General features: G+C 52.8%; 9 protein-coding genes across 9 annotated transcripts; 5 read left to right on the top strand and 4 right to left on the bottom strand.

Annotated features, from left to right (window-relative positions):
• Window positions 1-303: 303 nt before the first annotated feature.
• Window positions 304-1121, bottom strand: K441DRAFT_670910 (Thioesterase/thiol ester dehydrase-isomerase). The gene is made up of 2 exons (XM_067650344.1): window positions 895-1121; window positions 304-813 (listed from the first exon to the last, which is right to left on the bottom strand). Exons 1-2 carry the CDS (start codon window positions 973-975, stop codon window positions 385-387), a joined length of 510 nt encoding a protein of 169 aa, XP_067496843.1. The 5' UTR covers window positions 976-1121; the 3' UTR covers window positions 304-384.
• Window positions 1122-1279: 158 nt separating this feature from the next.
• K441DRAFT_623134 (uncharacterized protein) lies at window positions 1280-2202 on the top strand. The gene is made up of 3 exons (XM_067646028.1): window positions 1280-1770; window positions 1833-2117; window positions 2170-2202. Exons 1-2 carry the CDS (start codon window positions 1299-1301, stop codon window positions 2036-2038), a joined length of 678 nt encoding a protein of 225 aa, XP_067496842.1. The 5' UTR covers window positions 1280-1298; the 3' UTR covers window positions 2039-2117; window positions 2170-2202.
• Window positions 1872-3001, bottom strand: K441DRAFT_670908 (glycoside hydrolase family 95 protein). The gene has a single exon (XM_067650343.1). The coding sequence runs from the start codon at window positions 2781-2783 to the stop codon at window positions 2166-2168; it is 618 nt and encodes a 205-aa protein (XP_067496841.1). The 5' UTR covers window positions 2784-3001; the 3' UTR covers window positions 1872-2165.
• A 3514-nt stretch (window positions 3002-6515) lies between these two features.
• On the bottom strand, window positions 6516-7982 carry K441DRAFT_514771 (HET-domain-containing protein; the record flags this gene model as incomplete). Its single annotated transcript, XM_067642106.1, has 2 exons — window positions 6516-7497; window positions 7621-7982. Coding segments are annotated over 2 exons (1344 nt in total), but the record flags the coding sequence as incomplete, so codon positions are not given.
• Window positions 7983-8845: 863 nt separating this feature from the next.
• Window positions 8846-10168, top strand: K441DRAFT_594537 (alpha/beta-hydrolase; the record flags this gene model as incomplete). The annotated part of the gene is made up of 1 exon (XM_067644957.1): window positions 8846-10168. The coding sequence occupies one exon, from the start codon at window positions 8846-8848 to the stop codon at window positions 10166-10168; it is 1323 nt and encodes a 440-aa protein (XP_067496839.1).
• A 3155-nt stretch (window positions 10169-13323) lies between these two features.
• K441DRAFT_682675 (uncharacterized protein) lies at window positions 13324-15693 on the top strand (the record flags this gene model as incomplete). The annotated part of the gene is made up of 1 exon (XM_067651604.1): window positions 13324-15693. The coding sequence occupies one exon, from the start codon at window positions 13324-13326 to the stop codon at window positions 15691-15693; it is 2370 nt and encodes a 789-aa protein (XP_067496838.1).
• Window positions 15581-16065, top strand: K441DRAFT_357354 (uncharacterized protein). The gene has a single exon (XM_067641355.1). It carries the CDS (start codon window positions 15697-15699, stop codon window positions 15988-15990), a length of 294 nt encoding a protein of 97 aa, XP_067496837.1. The 5' UTR covers window positions 15581-15696; the 3' UTR covers window positions 15991-16065.
• Window positions 16066-16762: 697 nt separating this feature from the next.
• On the top strand, window positions 16763-18853 carry K441DRAFT_670898 (ARF/SAR superfamily protein). Its single transcript, XM_067650342.1, has 14 exons — window positions 16763-16814; window positions 17075-17118; window positions 17242-17301; window positions 17386-17396; window positions 17544-17572; window positions 17635-17688; window positions 17778-17809; window positions 17898-17916; window positions 17995-18063; window positions 18119-18178; window positions 18227-18255; window positions 18314-18392; window positions 18457-18505; window positions 18560-18853. Exons 1-14 carry the CDS (start codon window positions 16796-16798, stop codon window positions 18573-18575), a joined length of 570 nt encoding a protein of 189 aa, XP_067496836.1. The 5' UTR covers window positions 16763-16795; the 3' UTR covers window positions 18576-18853.
• Window positions 18854-18857: 4 nt separating this feature from the next.
• K441DRAFT_709420 (uncharacterized protein) lies at window positions 18858-21847 on the bottom strand (the record flags this gene model as incomplete). The annotated part of the gene is made up of 6 exons (XM_067653850.1): window positions 18858-19117; window positions 19154-19275; window positions 19308-19599; window positions 19680-21039; window positions 21117-21437; window positions 21490-21847. 6 exons carry the CDS (start codon window positions 21845-21847, stop codon window positions 19015-19017), a joined length of 2556 nt encoding a protein of 851 aa, XP_067496835.1. The 3' UTR covers window positions 18858-19014.
• Between the last annotated feature and the right edge of the window lie 1386 nt (window positions 21848-23233).

The raw sequence follows: 23233 nt of genomic DNA, 5'->3' as shown, positions 1-23233 counted from the left end.
GAGCTATTCGAGAGAGTTTTCAGCCATTTTTGCACTGTATCCAAAGATTGGGATAATCTCAAGGTAGAAGGAACTAGTCAAACCTGAGTCAAGATATAGAATGGAGTTTATTGTGGGATCATCTTCCGATAGGGGCGTTGACCGTCCGAATTCTAGAACGTAAAGTATGTGTCATCTGTCCTGATTCCGAAATTTGGCTTTCTATTTATGATCACTGTACACCACCATCTATTTGCCCACAGCTTCCAAGCACCTTAAATTAACATATGCCGTCCTCCACTGTCGCACCATCAAACTAAATATCCGCCAACGCCGAGCGAGCCAAGCCCAACCTCTTCCCATCTCTCGCCTTTGCTCACATCCCCCCTCCCCATTCCCGCCCCCTCACAACCTCCCCCCATCCAAACACGCCTTCCCATGCTCACATGTATAATACACCTTCCCCTCGCCCTCGCCCTCCGCCCCTCTAATCACGCCTCGCACAACCCCCATCCGCCGCCCTAAATGCACGACCTCGCTCTCCACCAGCACTTTCTGGCCCTCGGCCGCCGGCCGCAGATACGTGCAGTTCAGCGTGCGGCTGACATGACCGTGGTCCCAGAAGCCCTCCTTCGCGGCAATGGCGATGGTGACGGAGGTGCAGATGTCGAAGATCAGCGCGACGGCGCCGCCGTGCAGCGAGCCGGACATGTTGCACAGCGTGTGCGGGACCGTCATGGAGAAGGTCGTTGTGGCGTTGTGCGGGTGCGAGGGCGTCGGGTTGTGCGTTGCGGAGAGGAGCGTTAGGTGGTGGGAGAGGGGGGAGTCGAAGCCCTACTTTGGGGAGGAGGGGTTAGCGCTTGTTGGGCAAGAATTTGGAGAGATATATGGAAAGAGGATATCGAACGGGCGTACATCGTAGCCTTCAACGCTTGCGAGTTTGAAGACTTCGGTTGCGCGCTCGAAGGGCGTGTGGCTGGAGTTGACGATGCCCATGGATGTCTGGCGCTGAGATGGGTTAAGGATAGAATGGCGTGAATAGGGATAGAAAGGCCTCAAAATATCATCACGAATAGAAAATTAGAGAGGGTTTAGAAAGAGAGCAATATCATCTACATTAAAGCGGAACATGTATTGTTGCTATACGATTCATTAAACACCGAGCCTCGGCTGGGACTCCTCAAAATCTGGGGGAGGTCAAGCAATCTGCGTATTTTCCATCCCGAATATGCAGAATCCATCACAGATCTTCCAGAAGCTCAACACCAAAAAGTTTTCTAAGTCTTCATACCAAGACCTACCAGCAACCCATACGGGCCATGGACGCCTCCACTCTCTTCCGCCAGCTCCTGCGAGCTCCGTCCGCTTCATACCTTTTCTTCGCCTCGCCACTCCGCCCCTGCCCCCGCCCCTGCAGCCTCTTCCTCCTCTCCAACTACGCCCGCCGCTTCATATCCACCAACTCCCTGCCGCGCGTCGTGCAGCCCTCCATTTGGCACTCTATTATCCCTAAATTCCTGCGACGGCGCGCCCCGGCTGGCGCTTCCACGACCCCGAAACCGAAAGGGTGGAACCCCGCCACGCCGTATATCATCCTGGGGTTGCTTATAGGGTCGCAGGCCATCCAGATGATTGCGCTGAAGAACGACATTGCGAATTTCAGCAGGCGGGCGGATGCGAAGATTGGGTTGTTGCGAGAGGTCATTGAGCGCGTGCAGAGGGGGGAGGAGGTCGATGTGGAGAGGGTACTGGGGACTGGGGATAAGGAGAGTGAGAGGGAGTGGGAGGATGGTGAGCGCTGCTCTCTTCCGTCAATTAAGCTGGGGGCGATTACTGATTTGTCTGAGTCATAGTGCTGAGAGAGATTGAGGAAGAGGAAGCGCTGTTTCAGTCAAAAAAGCGGCGGAAAGCTATGAAGGAGGCTGCGGCGAGAGAGGAGAAAGCGAGGGAGCAGGAGGTGGAGCAGGAGAGGGGACAGAAGCTGGTGAGAGAACTAAAGAGGACTGAAGAGCAGACGCGGGCGAATATGCAGGCGGACAGGGGGCCGAGGTTCTACTAAAGCATTTGTTCAAGAAAAAAGTTTGGCATTTGGCGCGGGGTTTGGAGTCAACTCTATTTAAAGAGATCGTGTAAGATATGTATATATTATCCTTCCTGTAATTGACTGGTGGTAGGCTAAATGTCTTCTATACCACTCCTGAATTACTATTAAACCTCTTCGAGACCTTCCCCTCTTTATTCACAAACATGACTCCCCAGTACGCCACGCGCCACACCTTCTCCCACCCGGCGTTCGCATCCGGCCCGTTGCCAGGCCCGCGGCTCCACAGGTTGGTCACGACGGCGCTGGATGGTTGCGTTGGCGAAGCCGCCGAGGAACGGGGGCGCGGGCGCGAGCGACGAGAGCGATATGCCCGGGTACTAGTCCCACAGGTTCGACAGGTGCCGGTGCGTGTCGTTTTTGAAGTCGTAGCCTTGGCTGGCTGGAGCTTCCATTCCCGCACACCACCCCAGGATGAGATGTGCAGGCCTTTGTCTAGCGCTGCTAGGGTGGCCGAGACGTTGGTGAGGAAGGCGGTGGAGTCGGAGGCTAGCAGGCCGAGAGAGAGGATGGTTGCGAAGAGCTGGTGTAGCAGCTGCTGGTAATGCGTGCAGGCGAATGTTGTCGGGCCGTGCTCGGGGCTGTTGCATAGGTTGAAGACGAGCATGCCGTCGTGCGTGTAGGCGTCCTGTTGCAGCTGGGAGAGCCAGAAGGCTGTGACGCCTTTTAGCAATGGGTAGCCTTGGGCCCGGAGCCAGGTCATGTTTTGCGAGTAAGAGAAATGGTCGGAGACGTGTTGCATCACCCAGGCTGCTGAGGCGGGGTCTAGACGATCACGTTAGATCGATTTTGGGAGTGGGCAGAAGGGGAGGGAGAAGGAAAGGGAGGTAATGTAAAGTTTGCCCATTGCGCGGAATCCTTCATCCCAGTGTGCCCAAATATGTTCATTTTGTTGTGTGTTACCCATCCTGGAGCCCGTATAGAAGCTGTGCTGTTTCGGTGCCTTGAGGTACCCAAGTATCCTGCATGTATCGCCATGGTGCTACTTGCAGACCCCCAAGTCCTGTCTAGTCTACCACCCAGTGGTTCATCTGTAGGTTGATGTTGGCATGGTAGTCCGCGCTCCAAGCTGAGGTAAGCTGGTAACTCCAGCGACATTGGAGATTGGGAGGAAGAGAATTGTCTCTTGAAGGTGAGATGAATAGATGGCGGGAATAGTTCGAGAGGAGGGATTCAAGAAATGAGTCGCCTGTATCATTCGAGGTGTATTGATTGATTAGAGTGGAAGTTTCAACTCCCGCGGAATTGTTTGGGTCTGGCAGTTCCAGCGAGAACGCCTCAGAAAGAATCTGGTAGTCTTTGATATGTGCATTGGATAAAATAGTGGCGGATTTGGCAGCAGCAGCAGAAGTGACTTTCTCAACGTGCGGACCTGGGTCGTCTCCTCTGAAAGAGAAACCGCTGGCTGCATTTCCCTTTGTTTGGTCATAATTTGTCCCAACACTTATAATGAACCCAATCGAGCGGGTTTAACGGATAGAAGGAATATTCAGGGTGCCAGACGTTGTGTTACTGCAACAAGAAGAATGGCCTCCTCCTATGGCACGAGCAATAGCATCATATTTCATCCCAACAGGAGGTCGGCTTGGGTAATGCTAGTGGGACGAACATATCCTTTCCCGCAAGTCTGGTTCTGTGTAGTGGAGTTAACGAGCTGATTTTCTAGACTAATTAAGACTTCCGGAAGGTTAGCTGTAGAGATCAGCTGATATACGCAGACCTGGTCTGGGTAAGAACAGTAAATAGTGCCGGTATAGGTATTCCCACCATCGCCACTGAAGCTTGTTGTGTGAATACCGGTTGTAAGACCAAATGATCGGTTATACGTGGCCGCTTTTGCAGTAACCCCGGGGCTTACAGTTAGGTTTCCGAGTACCTGACAGTCGTAGTTTGAATCACTCTCCAGAAGCTGAGACACATCTGGATTTCTTAGTATGGCAATGCGTTCCTTCATATGTTGAGTGGCTCGAGTATACTTCCGGTACCATTCTGGAAAATCCATTCTTGAATCCCTGGAAAGTAGGTATATTTCTCCGTGAAAGGATTTCCTCCAGTATAAACTCTGAAATTACCAGCTGTGGTTTAGTGTATTGGAAGTCCCCTCACAGGAAGGACTGAGGGTATATTTAGACAGTTTAAAATCGAGCTTCATTGAGAAGTGAAAGAATTGTAAAGTCCACATAAATTATCAATATCGCAATCAAACGAGCGGTATGACATGGGCGCGACCCTACATCAGATTCGAAAGGGCCTTCAGACCACAAGGAATCGACATTCTGACTGACCTTCTCCGCTCCAGCTTCTCCAAAAGGCGTTGCTGTTGCTCCTTAGAACTTAAAAACAAATCTCCAGGCCTTCCATTACCAGCAGGGTATGCTTCTCTGATGACATCGGAGTGGTAGAAGACCGCAATGACTTGGCATTCACATGTTGCCACAAGAATAGCCAAATAAAGAGAAAGCGACATATTGGAAACCGTCTGTTGGTAGGGGGGGTACTTGGGCAGTCTCTTTGAGCTCGGCGACGTGTCACGTGACACCACACGGTTAGAAGATGAGGTGGTCACTTTGGAAGCGGGGGAGGACGACGACTTGTGGTTTAATGGCACTGAGGTACTCCATGGTACCATATTAGGCGATTCTCACCAATATTTTGGTGAGAAGGAGCCTGTCGTGACCCATTCGGTACCTAACAGCCATCAAGAGCCGCCACCTCTCCCACTCTATCAACCTGGCAGAGCAGAGCGTGCGCCAGAGCTCGCAGGACCTATACTCAATTAGCTCGTGGTAATTTTACATCAATCTTAAGTGATACTGACGAGGGTTCTAGTGATACCAAACTAAAAGAGACTGTCATTCCATTGAAATTAAAGTGATGGCGATAGGGAGCTTCTGCAGACGCGCATGAGGCTCATAAAGCTAGCGTACTTGCTATTGGGTCCCCGGCCAAGCATACGCTTGGTGACAAAAAGGGAAAGGATCCTGTTGAAATAGACGGCCGAATATTAGAGTATTAAATCAAGTTAGAGATAGTAGTCCGTCCACCCAACCTTATATAAGCCGGTTTGTGATTGGTGGACGTCTGGTAGCGAGATAACAATCTATCGCGTTAAATACGCCCACCCGCGCGCAACCCTTCACACTAGGAGCCTCCTCGAAGGTGTAGGCGAGGAAGAGGACGGACGTGCGGGAGGACGAGGAGGATGCGGAGGATCACAATCAACCATTGCAACTGCAGCTTCTCAATCGACTACATCTACTGCTCTACCGCAAGCATTTACCCCTGTGCCGTCTCAGCAGTTTAAACCGATTGAAAGCTTCCGCGATTCTTCCTTCCTTGCCTCATAAGTCTCCTATAGGCAAGCACTAAGCCTAATCTGGGGGGATGTGTATGCACCGAAAAGGCATGTAAGAATACCACTGCCCTATCTTTATAAGTGAATAATACTGCTACTTGAATAGAAGTTTGCCCACTAAGGTCAGTTTATTGTTTAAAGGGGTCTTTAAGTTCAGCTTGATCCTGGAGTTAATAATCATGTAGGTTTTGATGCATGTATATGTTATTAATTGAGACCAGTCTAACCGCCACCGTTGGGTAAAAATCATAGCTCGAAAGATTGCGATCGCATTTCCTTGGAACGGTATTTCGTGTCCGCAATTTGCTATCAACCATTATGCTCTTCGTACACAGTAGACAATGCAGCCCCCACAGAGCTCAATATAGCCCCACCCCCAGAGAGTGATCTAGCCTTATCACGCCATTCTTCACTCTTAAGGAACCATGTTTTGTCCTTTACAGGAGGAGATCGAAGCTTACTAGGCTCTTCGAAAAAGGTCTCAGGTTTAACCCCCTCCGACGTTTTCCCCCAATGTTTCTGGTAGGTCGGCTGTCGGGCTCCGCCGCTCTCAGACATGTGCAGACCAATCCAAATATCGGGCCGTTCCGCTGCACAGGAAGTAACCCTGAGTTCATAGACAGTGATATGATCTTCTGTAGCAAGACTCTTGCGCATGGCTGCTGAGCAGAAGAGGCCTGGACTAGCCAAGACGGCTGCCCGATCTGACCTATAACCGGATGTTTCGGGATGGAATGTCCTCGATATCTCTTGAAATAATGCTTCTAGCGTGTTCTCATTTTGGTCCGACTCTTTTCGGACCTCGCACCAAGGATGTCCTTCATACGCACCAATAGCGACGGTGAAGCGGATACATTGTTGTTCATGTACGCACTCGAATAACAAGACGCCGATAACTGGGGGATCGCCGTGGAAGAAGAACTCATTTAAGCTCCAGCTTGTATAGGGGTAAGCCGAGACAACGTAAATTAGGTAGTTGCTAGTGGTGTTTGGCAATTTTACTTTGACACGACCCCAGGGTTTGAAGGAGTAACTGCTTGGATGCGGATTCGAGGGTGGTTCTTCGAATGTCCCGTTTGGATGGAGGTATAACTCCGTAAGTACGAATTCTTTTATGATGGACGCGTCAACGCTAATTAGCCATGATGCGGAATGCCTGCCAAGCAGTTGTGAGGAGGGGCTTAGATGCTGTAAGAGAATACACAGAAGCCGAGCTTCTAATCCAAATTTACAATAAATCCAAGCGACTGAAGGCAACGTGGGATCATTGGGTTTCCTTATTGGGAGGCTGACACGGAGGCCTCGACTCGTGAGCTGAGGCGGTTTCCAGGGTGCCTGATCTTGGCTAGGTGTAGTGCCAGAAGCCGACAAATGCTGATGTGGGATATGTGTGTTTAGACTCTCATATTCTTTGTCGTGTAAGACTCGGTACCAGGATCCAGTGGCGTAGAAATCACGCATATTGATCTGTGTGAGTTTATCCGGGCCCCAGGGGTTATGACCCCAAATGTGAGGCGCCAGAAGCTGATTGTTAAACGCGTCGGATGCCTCCCCGGGTGCTTTCGGAAACAATAGGTGTTGTAGCGTTGGAAGTTGCAGTCCCGATGGGGCGGTTTTCGAAAATTCAACAGGAGAGGAAGCAAGTAAACCAGTCAACGACGGACCGCAGTCGTACTGAAGGGACCATGCAAAGATGCTATAGTCTTCCTCCTGGTTCATGATTTGCTCTTGAAGCCGGTAAAATGCTTTCTTTCCCTCACCATATAGCATGGGCATATTCACATTAAATAGTCCTAACAAGCAGTATGCAAGATCTTCTTCTCTTGAGGTTTGTCGTTTGGAAGCCCATGACATTCGTTCGGCAATGTTACAGGTTGAAGGGCTTCCTCCACGTAGAATATGAGGAGGTATCCCAGTAATGGCGGAAAGTTGTGTAAGTAGGCTTCTCTTGGTTCCGATCTCAACCCACTCTGCTGTATAGAATTCGACGACTTTTGAAGCAACTAATTCTTGTAGAGTCCACCCTCTTGTGAACCATCGGCTCTTAGAGAAATCTTGGGGCCTGAATATCTTTGGGGTAGATACCTGGGACCACCCGGCTGCGTCTCTTTTTACTCGGTTTTCTTGCATATGTACCCACTCGAAAGAACGTGCCCAATCGAAAGAACGTTGAAGGTTATCATACCTGGTAAAGGAGGGGTTTGAAGAGCTCAGAGCATTCGTGCTCACATCTTGCAAGTACGCATAACATATTGTGGACTTCTTGTACCACTCATACATTGAATTGATTGCCTCTGAAAGTTCAGCACTGCTAGATTTATCGATACAGCACGTGTCGATCCACGCCCAGTCAAACCCATCTTCTGCTCCTTTTTGACAACAGCCCTTTAGTTTCGCATGCCCTTTTTTCAAAGCAGCAGTGCCTTTCTGGATGTCATCGAATAGGACTTCCTCATCACTCCATGTGTGGCTAAGGATGACATACGGAGGGATATTGGAGCCGATGAAGTCTTTCAGCTCGAGAGAGGTCGTATTGAGCAACCTCATCTCAGCCTTTCAGCGTATGGCTATAAATGTAGGTGTGTATATCTTCGCGTTTGGTATTGGGCTCAAGGAGCACAACTCAGGCCTTTGTAAAGTAAAAGAAGACGACTTATAAGATCATGCTTTAATGAGCTGATACGGATACTGACGATGAGGGGAAGTGAGGAGCGGGTGGCTGTGGTGGCTGTGACCGTGCGAGCTAAGTAATCACGGTTGTGTGGGATGCCCGCAGAACACATCGCAANCATGAGTCGCAGGCTGAAATAGCGAGCTCCGCAAATTGCCTTGACGTGCCTGCAGATACCTTCACGATAGAGCTTCTCCGTATTTAGTGCCGCGACCAGAGGGGGGATTTGTGGTCAGACGGAGAATCTCTGCCCGCAGCCCCAGGTTATCAACCTTTCCGTCAGATCCACCAGAACTTGGGTTGCGAACCTCGAGGATAGTGAGAGTATTTTCCGGGGAAACATTGTCAAATCTAGATTCTAGATGTTTCTGTAAATTAGATGCACGGCTCAAATGGAGTTGGATAGAATTGTGATCTTTGCAAGGTGCCTTCGCCTGTTTTCCGTGCGAGGATACAACGTCATTCCTCATGCCTTGGCAAAAGAAACCAAGCATAGGCACGACGAATATCAATTAACGTAACAAGCCACTTCGAACTTCATACAGCACTCGTATGCAAGGACGTGCTTAGAGACGCTTATTCCCCACATCCCACCACCAGGCACACGGCGCCACGACCCCTCCGCCACCCGACGTCACACGATTATCCACCGCATATCAAACATCACCACCTCACTCCGCTCCACCACCCCCAATGCAACAGCTAGACAATGGCGAAGCTCCGCCGCACGCACACAGCCATGAACTCGTACCTGTGCACCCTCAGCGCCTTCCTCCGGCTCCCCTTCGCCGTCCAATGGCGCACCTTCCTCGTCCAGCTCCCGCGCTACGTCCCGCTCTCCATCCTGCACCTCACGTCGCCCGAAGGCCCGCACCCATTTGTCGCGGCCCTGCCCTCGCGCGATGACACCCACAGCATCCCCATCTACGTCTTCGTGCCGCCGAGTCCGGCCTCTAGTCCCAATGACGACGACGACACCAACGACGACGCCGGCCCGCGCAAGCTGCCCGTCCATCTGGACTTCCACGGCGGCGGCTTCATCATGGGCTCCCCGCTCGAGCAGGCGCCCTTCTGCGCCCTACTGTCGCGCACACTCGGCGCCGTCGTCGTCAGCGTCTCCTACCGCCTCGGCCCACTGCACCAGTTCCCCGCCGCGATCCACGACGCAGAGGACGTGCTGGCGGCGGTGCTAGACAGCGAGGGCGCGACGCCGGGCGGGCGGGCGCTCAAGGCAGAGCTGCAGCGGCACTACAGCGCGCTGCAGCAGGGCGGGCGACAGCAGGACGGAGCAGCGGCCCACAGCAGCATCGAGCTCGACCCAGCCCACCTCTCCATCTCGGGCTTCTCGGCCGGCGGGAACCTAGCGCTGAACCTCGCGCTGTCGATCCCCGCGTCCGCCTCGCCGCCCGCCTCGCCCTCCGCCTCGCCCTCGTCGTTGTCATCGTCGTCGTCATCATCATCAGCAGCAGCACCCGACGTCTCACCTCCCTGGCCGTCCCTCCTCCCCTTCCCAACCGCCCACCCGACCCCCATCCCGCTGCTGCTCTTCTACCCCTCGCTGGACGCGCGCCTCCCGCACCACCAGCGGCCGCTGCCGCCCTGCATGTCGCAGGAGCCCCGCGTGCCGGGCCTGTTCAGCGTCCTCGGCCCGACGTACCTGCCCCGGCGCTTCAGGGCGCACCCACGCGCGTCGCCGGGCCTGGCGAACCCGCTGCATGCCCTGCATCGCAACGTGAGCATTTTTCTGGTTTTGCCGGAGTGCGATAGCCTGGCGGTGCAGAGCCAGGTCTGGGTGGGGAAGATGAGGGAGGCGGGGTGGGGTGGGCCGGTTAGGAAGGCGGATAGAGATGGAGATGGGGATGAAAAAGGTGAGACGGACGGGGAGGGGGAGGGGGAAGGAGAAGGGAGACGGAATGATGGGTTAGAGGTCTGGCATGCGCCTGGGTGCAGGCATGGCTGGACGCAGTTCCCGGAGAGCTGGTTGGGCAAGCATGAGAAGGTGGAGAGGAGGAAGGTTTTTGCTAGGACGGTGGATTTCGTGAGGGAGGGGTGGGGAGGTTGAGGTGTAGAATAGGGGTACGCAGAGAGATTCGGCGGACATAGGGATGGAGTCAGGAGTCGGATTTTTTCGCTGGCGGTTACATTGACGCGTTTGAGACATTACTACATTGGGCGGAGTACAATCGGTGTACAAAGCACTGAAGAGAAGACGTAGGGATGTTATAAGAGCAAGGTGCGGATTGCATTGGCTAAAGAGGTAAATTGAAGAATCAGTCGTTGCTTTGAACGCAGTCCTTGGCAGCATCACCGGAGCGGCTAGGCATCTTGGCGAAGCTGGTCAAGACACTTGGCGAAGCTGGTTAAGACACTTGGTCGGCGTAATGTGACACCCGCTTTACGACATCGTCGTACACGTGTTGTACGGGGCTGAGTTTGAAGGCTTGGCTTGTGAACATCATGATACATCATGGTAAATCATGGTGAATCATGGTGAATCATGCTATTTGACAGAAGTTTTAGGACTGCCAAGCGTTTCAAAGGGCAGCTGAGTATTGAGCCAAGAAATCTACTCTGCGCTAATATTTACTCCTTGGCGGTTAGGCATGAAGATGAGCAATCTTAATTAAATATTCGGAGCCCGTGGTCGACGAGGCATCTTGGCAATAAGAGATTGAGTGGTCAGCCCTATGAATCGTGACGCCATGGATATATATCGGACTCCGAACATAAGGTGGTATGCAGACACAAGGAAATAGCGCAGATATAGTCATTTTAGGACCATGTGGTGGGTCTGATGTTTGCTCTTGGTAAATGGCTCGAACCGTTGAAGGTGAAATCGGTTTGGTGCCCTACTATATCCGGATTCTTCGTCGTTGAGCATATTCCACGATAGAGAACTCCGCAACGCTCATTGGAAGAATTTATTAGCCGCATGCATTTACCACGTTTCTGACGTCGAGATGATCGACGTCACAATGCGGCATCATGCAGAGAACTTTTCAGCCATTTTCATGTCTCAAACAAAAGCCGGCCGATGTTCGTACGATGCTGAGTAAAAGTCCACCGGCTTTTGTTCGGAGAGCTACACCAAACGCGGCTTCATGTTCGGCTCGACGGAAAATAGTGGCCGACGCATGAAAAAAGATGCAGTAGCCAATGAGGCCAATAACACCAATGGCATGTGAAAGAAATGGTGAAATCGAGGCTAAAGACAAAGGAGAAAAACAAAGGAGAAATAAGCATCAGTCACAGCGGAAACTTCCCCGCACTCGCCATGGACGGCGTGCGATGATTTGCCGGCTAAGGGAAAGGAAAAGGGGCGTGCTTGGAGCGCATGGTGAACGGGCAAGCTGGGACAAGGGCCTCGGAGGACCCTGGTCGCACACGAAGTGATCGCAACACGAAGTGGGGGATTAGCAAAGGCCGACAGCCGTGAATCGAGCAAAATTGGTGGGGATGGAGGTGGCCGACATGCAGCGTTGGTGTCGAGATTAGCGCTTCGTGTTGTCATCTGACAACGGTCCGATAGAGGCACACCCGAATGGTGGGAAGAAGATGATAAGAGTGGTGGAAGAGCGGTGTGAGGTTAGGTAAGGCGAGGAGGGATAGCAGGAGCATCAGCATTGGCGAGGCTGTTTGGTCCAGCAGCGAAAGATGGAGGGGACACAGAGAGACGGCTGTGGCGACCTGTACGCTCCGCCGCGAGAAGCACGGGCCAAACAGAGGACATTTTGGCCGATGCTGCAAAGCTCGCATAGACGCTGCGCATCATCGCTGACAAGACTTCTCCCTGCATGAGAAGGACGGAAGCAGAGAAAAAGGCTGTGCAGCTTCAAACTGCCCGTCTGGGCCGTAGGCTGAGGAATCGCAGCCCGTCGCATATTATCCGCCGTGTCGGGTCCCTAGCGGATAGCTGATCTGTCACTTTCACCAGGGAGTTCGCTCTGCAGCGCTGGTTTGATGCAACGACCGGAGGAAACGGTTGGGTTTGGCATTGTCACGGTCCACACGCAGAGAGGAGGCAGAGGAGACGCAGAGCGCATGTCTCGGGAATTACGAAGCGACATCCAAGAGTTGCAAATCAGGGTCTGCCAAAGCTTCCAGGGCTTCCAGAGGGGTGACGTGCCGCGCGAGAAGCAGGATTTGTCTCACCAAACATATGTGTAATGAATCTTTCCGATAGGGCTGGCGCGCTGCTGACACAACCGTTGCGAAATGTGGGAAATGGGACGATGGACAACGGAAGGAATTTGCAACCTGATGGCAACGGCGAAGAAAGAGTCTGTCAGCGCTGTGTTGGTCAGGTGGCTGGTCGTCGCCTGCTGCCAAATAATAATAATAATAATAACAATAGTCAAACCTTATGCTCGCCCTTATAATTATGCTCGCAGTGATCCACTCGTTGTGAAATCTTGTCGATCCTCTGCATCTCGCCTGTCCGTGTACCGTTGTATTCGTTGCATTGGATCGGCTTTGCCGTTTGCGTTGTGCTTATTTTCCTGCTAGCTGCCCGAAGCGCGCACCCAAGCACCCACCACCTTCCCGTCTGCTCTCCCGGAATCTCTCTTCAACCCTCCTCTCCGCTCGACTTTCTATCGTGCCGCGTACACTGCGCTGCCACAGTAGGCGTGTGTGAGAAACCCCGACTTTCAACGCCCTTCGAGACATTGTCCAATCCGTAGCCTACAAGAATCTCAGGCCTCGCCAACCACTATCGTTGCCACTCGTCCGCCGCAGATCCTCACCTCATCTCGCAAGGTACCCAAGCCCAGTTTACAACTTGGCGGTACCGACGGCCTGACATCTGCCTCAGTAGCATCTTCAACTCCGTCCCTGAAACGATCCCTTTTCACCAGCCGCAATGTTGGTTCCGATATTATAACAATTCAGTCCTTAGGGACACCCTAGGATATAAGCTCAGCCTCAGAACCAACCTCGAACATTTCGCCTTAGCCTCAATCCTCTTTTACCGATCTGTTACCACTATTTTGACACGCACGCCAATCCTCTCAGCCTTAGAATCCTTATTGGGCAGATCCGACGACCGCATACAAGGTGTCTTCACCGTACACGAGGACGTTGAGTTTGTTGGACTACACGTACACGACCCGCTCCTGCTATCGTGTTAGGGCGGTGTCAGAAAGCGTTTAATCTCGTCACCACGCTGCTCAAATTCGAATCGCGCACCTCCACTTCAAAGTCTCGCCAGGGCCTGAAATGGCACTACACCAGCAAGAACGCGATGGAAGACATGGCATGCAAGAGAACCGTGCGATCCAAAACCTCCCAACCACTACACCGTCTCCCATGGCTTCCGACGAGGAGATCATAGCCGACGTCGACGAGCCTCCCGACGACCAATGTACCCCTCGTCCTTTCACCTCTCCATACCCACTCCTCACACCGGCTACATTTGGAAAAACAACACCTCGACAGCCTCAACGCAAAGAATCACTTCTTACAAGCGCATTGAATTCTTCTGGGCCCGGATCCCCTGTCGAGGAATCCAACCCAGTATCAACAACGCTGTCTAGAGGATTGTCATTCGCTTCGACATGGAGCAGCAACAGTACTGCATCAACCGCTGAGCTGACAAGCGACGGAGGCTTCACCAGTCCTGGAACGCGAACAAGCACACCAAGCCCACCGCTTCCATCAACGACATTTCCAAGCATCGCTCCAATCTTCAGTAAAATGCTCTTCGGCCAACCGGTCTCCATCATCCGACAAGACGACGAGAACATTGGGCCTCTACAACATCGACCAGCTTCTGGTTTGAGCGAGAATGCGGTTGAGGCCAGTCTAGGTCGCAAGCGTTGCATCACCTTTGCTTGTGGACGAAAAGATACCCCTAAATCGCCACCCGCATCAAGCCCAAAGTCAACTACGGAGCAGCCAACCGCTCCCCCAAAACGAGCTTGTACTATCAAATTCGCATGCCCTACCAAGATTTCAACCGAGGGTCCTTCCAATGGCAACAAACCTCGCATTGTGCGACCAGCAAGCCCGGCTCCTGCGGCACTCAAGCTCCGTGGATCTCCAAAACCTTCGCAAAAATTACATCGTGGCTCTGATTCTACTGTCTGCAATGAGTCCCCTCAGAGCGTTCGGAAACCGTTCGCCATGCGACAACGCAAGTTGAGCGGGAACTCCGACTTGGCAAGGTCCGAAGCATTTCGCTTCCACGAATTCGCGAGCTCCGAAGAGGAAGTTGATGAATGGCTCCAAGAGTCTACATGCCATCGAAGCCGTCTCACCATCACCGATACGTTGAAGGTGGAGAACACTCTCCGACAATTGGGAGAAGAAGTCGAGGAGGAAGTTCTAGAGGACGAGCACGAAGTGGATCTCGACGACGAGGACATGGATGACGAGGATGATGACATGGACGATGAAGATGCGGAAGACCATGAAGATGCGGAAGAGGCCGATGGCAATGTCTCTGACGTCTCAGGTGAAGGCTTCCAAACTGATGACGAGGAAGGCTTCGCTGGATCTGACGACGACAGCGATACCGGATCCGACTATCGTTGGTGGGCTCCTGGACGCTCAACCGCGGCAGCATCCATAGATTACCTCGACCGTATCCGACCCATGGGCAATAGGAGCGTCTCAGAGTCATCGATTGGGTCTGTGGACAGCGTATCTGGCTCAATCAAGATAGCCGCAGCCCCAAGCGTTCCTAAGCGGAGAAGATCTCGTCCTGTCGTCTTCAAAGCTGCTAGCCCCGAATTACCTGATAGTACCGACTTCGTCTGTGGCACGCTTGATGAAGACCGACCGCTTGAGGACGCATACATGTCCTGCTTGGAACGGCGACGCGCTGCAAAGCGTAGAGTGACACCACAAGACATTGATCCGACCTTCCCCACCTCTGATCCCGAGATGGACGAAGAGGAAGACGAGGAAGTCGAACATGCTACTGAAGAGAGTGATCAGCATCTCATGATGCATGGCCAAATGGAACCTCACGAGGACACTGAACTCCGCGGACGACGGAAAGATGGCTTGAAGAAACGTACGCCGGTTCAGTCGCCGAAACGCCTTCGCTCGCCTCCACCTCTCGTCAAACGAGGCCGATCTCCTCCGCCTCGCCGCCTCTTCGGTCAATCTCCCAAGTGCCTTCGCTCTCCGCTTCCCACTCGCCTACGCTCTCCTCCACCGACCCGCCGCGGCTCCGTCATCATATCGCCCAAACCCACGGGCTTAGGTGTCCGCTTCGCTGCTCTCGCTGAACGTCCTCCGATTACTGAAGCGTCCTCTCTCCCTCGCGCACCCATTACAACAACTGTTGGTGAGGACTCGGACAATGGAGAGGATACGTGTTGCGAGTTGCCTACACGTGGGGCTATCGACATCAAGATTGGACTCGAACGAAAACGACTCAGGCGCAAGGAGAAGCTCTACCAGAAAATGCATCGCAAAGCCTGCAAGGAAAAGGAGAAGCGGCCACAGCCTGGTAAAGGAGCGGAGAGGATGCGGGAGATGGGAATGGAGCTTGCAGCTCACAAGGGCCGTAGGTCAGGCCTCGCTGGCTCGGCCTCCCATTCAAAAGTGGATGAAGACATGCACATGTTGTCTGTGTAGGAGATGACGAGAGCAGCGCCGCTGATGCGGAGCGGTGATGTGGTGTCGGCACCTCACATGTTTTTCACTCGAGAAAGAACTTGTTGGTCGCTGCTCTCACAAAGCAACGCGGACGATCACACTCCAGATCGCCTCGCTCAAAATTATCATTCTGAGGATTCCCCTTTCACATTCTTCTGCTGTACATATCATCCTGCCTGTCCGTCGTTCATCCGGACAGCCACTTTGATACAATACCTCTTTTGTCGATGTCTTACACTGCTTTGTAATTTTCCTTTTTTCCACTTTCAAAACTGACTAGCGATTTTCTTTTAGCATTTATATTATGTCTCATTTTGCATGGCATCCCTCGTTCAGAGGTTGAGCTGGAGGCGGAATCTCAGACTTTTGCGATTGCAAAAATATGGCAAGGGCGGTTATCTTTTGACGAATATCATGAGTGCGAATCAAGATTGGGCTTTTTTTTGTGATTTTCTCTCGCTACGGGCTGGACGGCTGAGTGGCTTCAGGGCCTTTGCATTGCGCGGAAAGGAATGGCGGGATAGGCTTGTTATGTCGCTTTGCAACTTGCATACATGGGCGGAATAGCAACTGTGCACAATTTGGCTGGTGGAAATTTTGAGAAGGCTTAGCTCCAATGCATCGGTCACTTGATCTCTCATTCCACGTTTGTGCTGTGAATCTGCTCTGCCTGAAGTTTTTGCTTGAAAGAGACGATGCACGGTTGGCTGATATCCAGAAATGCACAGTGAGGATTTCGCAGGCAGAATCTTTAAGCTTCTTGTGGAGTGGATGAGACCCTTGGCCTTTGGACCCTTAACTGCACGGGTGCCCTGGCGGCCAAGCCAGCCACCACATTCCAAGCTTTGGCCTCTCTAACCTAGGCATCCAAGCCATGGAGCTTCGTCGTGGCAAAGCTGTCCACAGCTCTCTGACTGTTCATCTCACCACGTTGCAGTAACTCAGAGGGAAAAAATATATCTGGACATAGAATCAGAGCTGGATTTCGCTCTGAACCTTTCCTCTACCGGACCATCCGTCCGTTGCTGTATTTTCTTCTTCGAGTATACGCAAAAGCCAAGTATAAACACCAAGACACCAAATGTGGACTCCAGACTGGCGTACGTATGCACTCCTCCACGCTCCCAACTCCCTCTGCTCCCGCGTCCGGCACTCTGCCTCCTTCCACGTACTGCTCCACGCACCCGCACACGTGTACCTATTCCCGAGTTCCGTGGCTCTGGACACATGTCGCTATTTTTTTTTTTTTTTCTGAGTCTGCTCGTGGCTTCTCCTTTGCCTTTTAGTGGCTTCTGGTTTTCATGGGACCATGGGAGGGGGGCTCTGGCCGCACAGTTACTGACACCGCCCGTGTGCGCAGTCTGGGAGACGCTCTCGTGGCTAGGGATTGGGGGGACGCGCGCGGTAGGCGGGCTCTCTCGTAGCGTTAGGTCATGTCTGCTCTAGGGGACTTGCGCCTCAAGAGTTGGTGCGGGATTGGGGCTTGGGCGGCTGTATCAGCGCAGTTCTGATGTTGGGGTGCGGTAGAAATTGCTCTTCCTGGGTCTGGATAACGCGGGCAAGACGACGCTGCTGCACATGTTGAAGGTATGGGAGTCCGTTTTCTTTGGGTCTGCGGCTGGACGTTTGGTACATGTGGAGGGAAAGGAACGTGCTAATAGGATGTGGCAGAATGGTCGAGCGTAGGTCCTTCAAACCGTCGGTCCCGAGGCTGGTATTCTGTGCTGTTGAGGAGCAATGGCATGGCTGGCTATGGGGGGCATAGCTGTTGCTGGAGCGGACCACAAGAACGAGCAGCAAACACGCCGAATGCTAACACGAGCACACAGCACCATCTTGCAGCCAGCACTGCATCCCAGTCCGTCCTCCCCCTTCATCCTTGTGCAGAACCAGCTAGGCTCACGGCTAACCTAACCATAGCATGCGAAGACCTGACCTTTGGCTTCTATCGCTTCACAGTGTATGACCTCGGTGGTACGTCGGCCCTTTTCCCCTCTCCAGCCCACCAACTCCTACATTATCCCGCACGGTGCGCAGGCCTGCAAGTTAAAGACCCCATCTAGGCCACACCCAATTGCGGCGTCTCTGGCCCGACGTGAGCCTCCTCTTTCCAACCATCCACTGACCCCATCCCGGTGCATCGAGCAGACTGGAAAAGACAAGCTAAGCGGTTTCCCGGCCAGTTCTTCCCAGAAGCCTCAGGTACGTTCCTCGCCACCGCCCCGACCCCCCAAAGAAACGGAGGCCCGAGGAGCCGCTCAGAGGCTGACGACGGACCAGGCGTCGTATTCGTCGTTGACGCGGCGGACCCCGAGCGCGTTGCGGAGAGCAGGGTGGAGTTGGACAAGCGTGAGCCCGTCTCTCCTCGGAGCGGTAGCGGTGGCTGGCTGATGCGTTATCCCAGTTCTCGCGAAGAAAGACATGCTGAGCACGCCGTTCTTGGTCCTCGGGAATAAAACGGATGGTGTGCCTCCTTCTTTCTGGTGAGAGGGCTGCTTCTGATGCGCTGTAGATCCGAATGCCCTGTCTGAAGACAAACTCGTACGTCGTTTTACTGATGTTTCTTTGGAGCTGTGAGGACGCTTACTAGGTTTGCTAGCGCCAAAAGCTTGGACTCGTGCAGACTACTGGCAAAGGCAAGGTGCCGCTAGAGAATGCTAGGCCGATCGAGCTGTTTAGTAGGTGGCCAGCTGGCTCTTCTAGGATCTTGTGGGAGCTGTAGTGTGCTAATGGGGGACGTAGTGTGCAGTGTAGTGGAGCGGCAAGGCTACGATGAGGGAATTCGGTGGCTGTAAGTTAAGATTCTGTTTGAAGCAGACTGGCTTTTTGCTCATTTCTGGTTTAGCTCGCAGTATTTGTAACTGTGTCTCGCTGGGGTCTCTACTATGGGCCGTGGTAAAGTTTCTACCCCTGAAGTCGTGGTGCGAGATTTGGTAGGTTGGGTTGTAGGATTTACCATGATAAGGGGCGCTGCTTTTGTGACTTGAAATATTCCCGAGGATACCAAAGTCGGTAATCTAATCTGTGAAGCACGCAAAGAAATCGGGAGTCCTGTGACCTGACTATATTTTTGAGTTTCAGGATTCAGGAACTATTGTTTGATGTCACTTAGTCACTGCAATGCCAAACTCAACCGCCTTTTGAAGTATCATATAGCACTACGAAACGATCCAACTATGTGGGGTATCAAACAGCTCGCCAGATAAAAAAGGGAAACTAGAATACAAAACCAAAACTGTAAACCAAAAAGGCACATCAAATACCAGGACCCGAACCCGAACCCAGCCTATCTACCTCTATCTAATCCATCATATAATCACCCAAGCGCCTTCCAGCATTACTAAGACCCTGGCGCCTCAAAGCACTACCATCATCATCCTCTTCACGCACCCCGGCCACCAAGCTCCAGAGCTCAGCAAACCGACCTCTTCACGCAGACTCCTTAAACCCCCGAACTACCTCCCCCCTCCCCCCTCCTCCTCCTCCGCCCAACTCACCGACCGCACCAGCGGCGCCTCTGCCTCCTCGCTCCCCCGCCCACGCTCCGTAGGCGAGACCGCACTCTCCGAACTCAGCCGCGGCGACGCGCCCACCGGCGTCGAGATCCCCAACCCCAACCCCGACCCCAACGCTAACTGCTGCCTGGACGGCTTCCGCGGAATCGTCCACTGCGGCGCAGGGTCCGGCGTGTGGATCAGCGGCCGCCGCGAGGCATCGCTGTTTTCGCGCACGCGGACGGACGTCGAGGGTGGGCTTGAGGGGCCGGCGAGCGGGGAGGGGCTGAGGGCGTAGGAGTGGGGGGATGGATAGGGGTAGGGTTGGAGCTCGTGGTCGTGGCCATGGGGGTTGGGGAGGGGCGGGGGGAAGCGGGGGTGTTGGCATAGGCTGGAGCGTGAGGGATGGTCCGGGTGGGGCGGGTGGGGCGGTAGGTCGTCTTGCGGGTCCAGAGGAGGGATTTGTGCGACTTGTAGGAGAGGTTGAGTTTGCGGGCCGTGAAGGCGAAGAGCGTCAGCATGCGGCTGATGAGGAAGCGCAGCGCGAGGCGGATGGGGTAGGTAATGAGGCGGTAGCGACGGGTGTGCTCTAGCCCGCGCCGCGCGACGGCGTAGTTCTCGGTGCTGAGGTGCGATTGGAGGCACCATTCGACGACGATGTAGATCATGCCGGTGCCCATGGTCGTGGAACCCAAAACGGTGGCGGATATCCAGTAGTAGTTCACCCAGGGCGAGTCTGTGTTGTCGTTTTGGGTGAAATCGACGTATCCGCCACCGCTGGCCCACCTGCTCGTTATACACTCGCAGTTGCGGTAGCCGCCGAAGGTTTGAGCGAGTACGATGTAGATGAGCCAGGTCGTGTTGATAAATTCGACGGGGATGAAGAAGAAGCGCCGGGTCCACTCTTTAAGGTTATACTCGCGGATAATGAGGGAGGATGCTTTCATTCTGTGTTCGATATGTTGGAGTTTATGCTTCTTATTGCTGAGTGGGAAAATGCTGACGCATTTGACGGTGGCTCGAATGAGGAAGTTCTCGACCGTATCGCGGAAATCTGAGATGGCTTCGGAGGTGCGGCGGAGTATGCCTAGCGAACTACGTTCGAGACGTACAAAAGAAGCGCTGCTCTCTAGATGCGTACGGCTTCGGGCTAGCCATTGCGGCTGCTCAACGTAGACCGGGGATGATGCCCACCAAACTAAAAGCTCAAGGAGTAGTAATCCAAGGCTGATACAGAAAAAGATAAGATAGCCGCCGCTTCGGCATCCTAAACCGACCGTAGGTGTAAAGTAGGACAGAATGAAAGCCCCAGCCACGGTCCAAGTCACAATGATTATCGAGGAGAGAATTTGCCAGAGTTCACGGAAGTCAAACCAGATGAGACCGTCTACCGGACCAAGAACAAGATTGGCCCGCGCTTCTTCTTCATCGTCCAGCCAGTTGCGGCCACGGTCAGCTATGTAGCAGTCCTCAATATCAGAAAGAATGGGGTGTGCGGCTCCGTAGTGGTAGGGAATTCTCCCTTGGCCTGCAAAGTCGACGAAGAAGTTTTCCATGAACTCACACTTGCTATAGACCCTTTCAACCCATTCTGCCATACGACTTGCTTCATGTTGGCTTTGGAAGGATTGGATATATTCAAGCCTGATAGTCTCGTCTTGTAAAGATCTTCGGACGTGGTCGACTAAGAAATTGAGCCTTCGCCGGGTGTCTTCGGCGGCTACAGGATTGCGGTCGACAATTGAGCCAAGAATTAAAACGGGGAGCCAGGCGAGGAGAAATCCAAGTGCTAGATCATGAGCTGTGCTGTTGTTTCCTAGGAAACCAAAAGCTGTTGCTGTTAGTATTAATTTTAAGAAATTTAGGGATAAAAAGACACCAATGGAATGAAATAGCCCAGGTACATACCAGACTGGATTGAGAGCCCTAGAGCAAAGAGAAACCACATAGTAGAAATAAACACCGGAACTACACCCCGTTTTCGACCCTCTCTTAGCTCTTGCGCAAGTTTTTGACGCGTCTCTTTCAGAGATGAAGGAGTGCCATGCAGTCGAAGATCTTTACTAAAGAGAGCAATACGTAATAGGCCTTCCGATTCTTTCCTCATAGAAGCTTGAGGGTTCATGGTAAATTGATTCATGGTCGTGAGGATATAAAATGAGTCCCTGATACTAGCGAAGTCGCTTCCCTGACCAGGAACCTGATCTTCGTAAGGAACAGCCATGTCAACTGATATAATGTTAGATATGAGTGCCAAGTTAAAAAACAGCAGCCGACATACCCATAAGCGCGCACTTGCCTGACACCTTGATGTTCCAGAGAATGTATGATAGGGAAGCCATGGGCGAGCCCACCCATCGGCAGATGGCTAGCATCGTCCGCCAAAAAGCATTGCTCTCAAAAGGCGCTTGTAGAAGCATTCCAACAATAGGCAGGAGCCATGTCGTAATTGTTGCTGATGCCGTTGACCACGAATAATAGTCAACACCAGAACCGCAGAGATCCTTGCAGCCTTGATAAGTTACCTGGGAGGAGAAGTTGTGATGAATACCACGTGTCGAGCCATTGTAGCCATATACCCAGGACAATTCCCGGTTGTCAAGGTAGCGTATGCCGCATTCTGTGAAATTGGGCCTCATTATGATAGCCGAAAGTCGAGTATTTCTAGGTTGTCGCGTACAAGAGGATAGGGTTCCAGGAGTACAAAAAAGAGGGGTTCAGTTGACGTTTGTAGATTCATGTTAATAATCTTAATGAAACCTACTGTTTCATTGGCTAAAGTCCCAAGGTACCGCAGTTGGCCATGAGGTATTGGAGGATTTGGGGGCACTTTGGGGTGGATAGAGCCCAGGAAACTAGTTGTTATCAAACCTTTATCTTGGCAGTGCCAGAGCGAGTTTCAATCTCTCCGGTGATGCCCAGTTACGTGAGATCTATCTCGTAGACCCTATAGAAGAATAGGCGCCGGTGTGACATTAACCTCGTGCTCAAGGGGCAAGGCTGAGTCCTGATTGAGGGATTCTCGGTCAAGAAAGTGGGGGCGGTTTACAGTCAGAGAGGCAAAAGTAAGAGAAGCGGCGCCGACCTCTCTACATGATTGCAGTTCTCGTTCCTTGAGGTTGTAGGCATCTAATAGTCTTGATTCGAAACCGAGGTAGCCCTCGTGGGCGATTCCGAGAACAGCCTACCGTGGCGACCTGAAAGCTGGCCGCCTGCCTTTTCTGGGCAAGGCTGAGGCAATGATTCAGGTGTGGCTATTCGTCCATCGCTTCGAGCTTCGACCGTGTCATGTAGAAGGCGGTGTGCTGTGGCTGAAAAAACTCCTCGGGCAAGGTATCGGCTTGGCCACCACCGACTTGTAACTGGTCACGCGAGAGGGTTCAAAGGTGGACCAGACACATGGCAACCGGGGCATGTCCCGAGAGATGGTCCCGAGGCCGGGAAACAGGGCTGAAATGGGAGATAGTATCTGGATGAAAGACGGGCAACGGATCGATTGGCAGCTTCCTTGCCCTTAACTGCTACGGTTGTTTTCCTCATTCCCCATACCCCGCGTTCTTGATCCACGAATGGCGACATGTCTCGAGGAGCTCGATACCGCAACTCTTTTTTTCCACGAGTTTCCTTCTCCCCGCCTTTCTCCTTGTGTTTCGCGATAGCTCTACCTCCCAACGTAGTGGAAATGCCGGCAAACACCCGAAACAGTTCGCACGAAGGAGAAAAACGGCAGCTGGAGGAGGAAGATCAAAGTGTAAGAGCTGACGATGATGGCCCTGCTTGTGTTCTCTATCTCCAAGGACGTGTCTGGTGGAGAACAGACGGATCCTCAAACATACTTCAGACCTAATAAACCTGTAGATGCCACTCTTGCCGCAGACGCAAAGCAAAGTGTTCAAGGCAACAACCATGCTCTTAGTGTCTGCGCTTCAGTGCGTCATTTACCACTTTCTTGGGTCGGCCTGCATATCCATTATCTGACTTTCGGTAATCAGACTTTGACTGCATCCATGAGACGAAAAAGGCGG

This window comes from Cenococcum geophilum (assembly GCF_001692895.1).
Source record: "Cenococcum geophilum 1.58 unplaced genomic scaffold K441scaffold_87, whole genome shotgun sequence".
Lineage (NCBI taxonomy): Eukaryota > Fungi > Ascomycota > Dothideomycetes > Gloniales > Gloniaceae > Cenococcum > Cenococcum geophilum.
The sequence above is the reverse complement of the archived record's forward strand: the minus strand, read 5'-3'. Positions and strand labels throughout refer to the sequence as shown.